A 3438-nucleotide genomic window follows, 5' to 3' on the forward strand; every position below is an offset into this window, starting at 1 on the left:
CTTTACCACACGACGACAATTCACAACCAATGAAATTAGGAGCTCCTTCAGTCCAGCAAAAAAAACATTTTACAATTCAAAGTCCATACATACTTATTACCTCCATTACCCACACACATATATTCTTTGAAGAAGAATCACACATGTATGTATAGTAGTAACATCCAGCATAAATCTCAAAAAGGTTAATGCACGGCGGAAAACATACATGATACTCCCTCCGTCCCATAATATAAGAGCGTTTTTTACACTATGGGACGGAGGGAGTACATATGTAGGTACAATGTGGAAATGTTTGTGTCAACGAAATTAGCCTGCTAGCCGGGTTAATCGCAAGGAAATTGATCGAGACGAATGCGTCAATATGTGTGGGCTGTATTAATGGAGTCGCTAGAGCGGAGGGCAAGGCAGGGCAGACGGGTGGGGAGATAGAAGATAGAACAGCGCCTGTCATTCCCTTATACAAGGCCATTTCGTTTCTCGTGTCAAACTTTGACTTTTAATTTTGGTCAACAAAATATGGACTATATGTCATAAAAATAATATCATTGCAAGTTCTTTGAAATGTGCATCTAACGACATACTTTTTGTGACATATAACTCACTTTTTGTTGGTAAAATTATTGGTCAAAGTTAGATATAAAAATATGAAGTGGCCTGAATGGAGGGAATGCGTACGATGTGGAAATGTTTGTGTCAACGAAATTAGCGTGCCAGCCGGGTTAATCACGGAGAAGGAATTGTTCGAGACGTATGCGTCAATGTCAATACGTGTGGGGTGTATTAATGGAGCAGCGAACTTGAGCGGAGGCCAGGGCAGGGCAGACGGGTGGGGAGGTAGAGGATAGAACAGTGCCCGCAACGGAGACCTCACAGCTAATCCGGGCGCACACCTGGCGCCCGATCCCGTGCCGTGCCGTGCCTAGCCGATTAAGATACAACATAACATACGTCGCCTTCACGCACGCTAGCAACCAAAAGTTGGCTCAAAAAGTTGGCCTCCCTAATTGCACTGCACTCCATCGCATTAGTCTCGCTCTCGCTCGCCTCGGTCGATGCCGAGAGGTCAATCGTCGATCCGTCACCCACGCACGCATGTCACCATGTGCGTGCGCCCGCTCCCCCGGTCCGGCCGGCACAGACTCTCGTGCACCTTCCAATATCCATCCATGCCACGAGTCTAGTACACACAAACAGCCAACCTGACGAACTCTGATATATGTCAGGCATACTACATTACATTATGATGATCCCATTGCTACTGTATTTTTCCTCATTTCTAATACTAACCGTTACATATGGATAAGCTCTAGTTTCTTAAAATTTAATTATTGCCGTCCGATATATATAGTGCCAAATCAAGGTGCATGTTATGTTACTGGTAGTAGTAGTGATTAAATACAGTAGAAGAAATCTTGCTGAGCAGCCCAGCAGAGGCAACGACTCTAGCCGATTTTACGGTGCTAGCTAGCGGCTACCGCGCTCGTCGCCGTCGGTTTCGCAATACCAAAGGACCGGCGGGATGGCCGGAGCCGCCTATTTAAGTGCCCGCAGCAACTCACACACTCCATTTAGCCCCTCCCTCCGTGCTGGCTAATCGCATCACAATATCATATACTCGTTCATCACTCATCACTCATACACATACATGGGCTGAGTACATACTCGATCAGTTAGCTTGCTGGCGATCGATATGGGGAAGGTGGTCGTCGCGGAGGCCACGGCGCGGCAGGTGGCGTCCTTCGTCCTCGGCGCCGCCGCCGCGCTCACCGTCGTCATGCTCGTCCAGTACCGGGCGCCGGCCGCCGGGCTCAGCCGCGCCAGGACGCCGGCCCACTTCTCCGGCTTGAGATTATCATCCGACGACCAGCACCACCGCCGCAACGCCACAACAACAGCGCGTCCCGTTGTTCATCATCAGGCGCCACCGGTCGCCGGCAGTGCTGCCCGAGACGACGATCGTCGCCGTCCGGCGAACGCCACAACAATCACAAAGCCCAATTCTACCACCACAAGTCATCTTCCCAGCACGCGTCGGCATGAAGAAAAGGTCAGTTTGCGATCGAGTTTCGTACAAGGAAATCTGCTTTTTGCCCATGAGCAAATTCAGGGAGCTATGGTTCAACGGCAATGCTACTTTCTTGCAGTAGCAGTTACCAGTATAATTGACCAACCACTCACGCGTTGCCACGAATGGCCACTGAATTAAACAACCAAGATTCTCTGTTGATATATCTTGTCACGAGTCCGTAAATGCTGTTGTCAGTTACAGATCTTTTTAATTCCTTGTAGAATTAATAGCGGCAAATTTGACCAAAAGCAGGTGCCTAAAAATAGTACTCAAAAAATGCTTTAATTTTTTTGCGTCAAGTACTCAAAAAATGCACGCCATGTCAGGGAGGGAAGGAGGAGTCGGCGGAGTTCCGGGGGCTGGCGGCGGCGGTGGCACGCGCGGCAACGGACGACCGGACGGTGATCATCACGTGCGTGAACCAGGCCTGGGCGGCACAAGGCTCCTTACTGGACCTGTTCCTGGAGAGCTTCCGCATCGGCGACGGCACGGCGCGCCTCCTCCCACACGTGCTGGTCGTGGCCATGGATCCCGGCGCCCATGCACGGTGCCTCGCCGTGCACCAGCACTGCTACCACTACACCATCCCGGGCCTCAACATCGACTTCGCCGCGCACAAGTACTTCCTCTCCAAGGACTACCTGGAGCTGGTGTGGAGCAAGCTGAAGCTGCAGCGCCGCATCCTGGAGCTCGGCTACGGCTTCCTCTTCACCGACGTCGACATCGTGTGGCTGCGCGACCCGTTCAAGCACGTGACGGCGTACGCCGACATGACGGTGTCCAGCGACGTGTACTTCGGCGACCCCGACAACCTGGGCAACTTCCCCAACACGGGCTTCTTCCACGTGAAGCCCAACGCGCGGACCATCGCCATGACGAAGCTGTGGCACGGTGGTAGGGGCAAGTACCCGGGCGCCAACGAGCAGCCCGTGTTCAACATGATGAAGAAGCAGATGGTGGCGGAGCTCGGGCTCCGGGTGCAGTACCTGAACCCGGCCTACGTCGGCGGGTTCTGCAGCTACGGGAAGGATTTGGGGAAGATCGTCACCATGCACGCGAATTGCTGCGTGGGGATTGGAAACAAGATTAGGGATTTGAAGGGCGTGCTGGGTGATTGGAGGAACTATACCAGGATGCCGCCGTGGGAGAGGCACCGGGCCAAGTGGACCGTGCCCGGCGCCTGCATTCGAGCGGAAAAACAAGTTTGATCCATCAATTGGTTGATGGATTTTGCAATCGTCTGTTACTTATAGAGTAGTTTAATTCTTCATATATACTCCCTGTGGGGATGGAGAGATAGACCATAGAGTATTTGTTGCTATACCTCTAAAATGCTCTATAATGAAAACATATACTGTATCTACTTA

The 3438-nt window shown here is 51.6% G+C and overlaps 1 protein-coding gene across 1 annotated transcript; it reads left to right on the top strand.

The window, feature by feature from the left end:
- Positions 1-1460: 1460 nt before the first annotated feature.
- Positions 1461-3438, top strand: LOC123123800 (uncharacterized protein At4g15970). Its single transcript, XM_044544423.1, has 2 exons — positions 1461-2050; positions 2398-3438. Exons 1-2 carry the CDS (start codon positions 1694-1696, stop codon positions 3277-3279), a joined length of 1239 nt encoding a protein of 412 aa, XP_044400358.1. The 5' UTR covers positions 1461-1693; the 3' UTR covers positions 3280-3438.

Source organism: Triticum aestivum, chromosome 5D (assembly GCF_018294505.1).
Source record: "Triticum aestivum cultivar Chinese Spring chromosome 5D, IWGSC CS RefSeq v2.1, whole genome shotgun sequence".
Lineage (NCBI taxonomy): Eukaryota > Viridiplantae > Streptophyta > Magnoliopsida > Poales > Poaceae > Triticum > Triticum aestivum.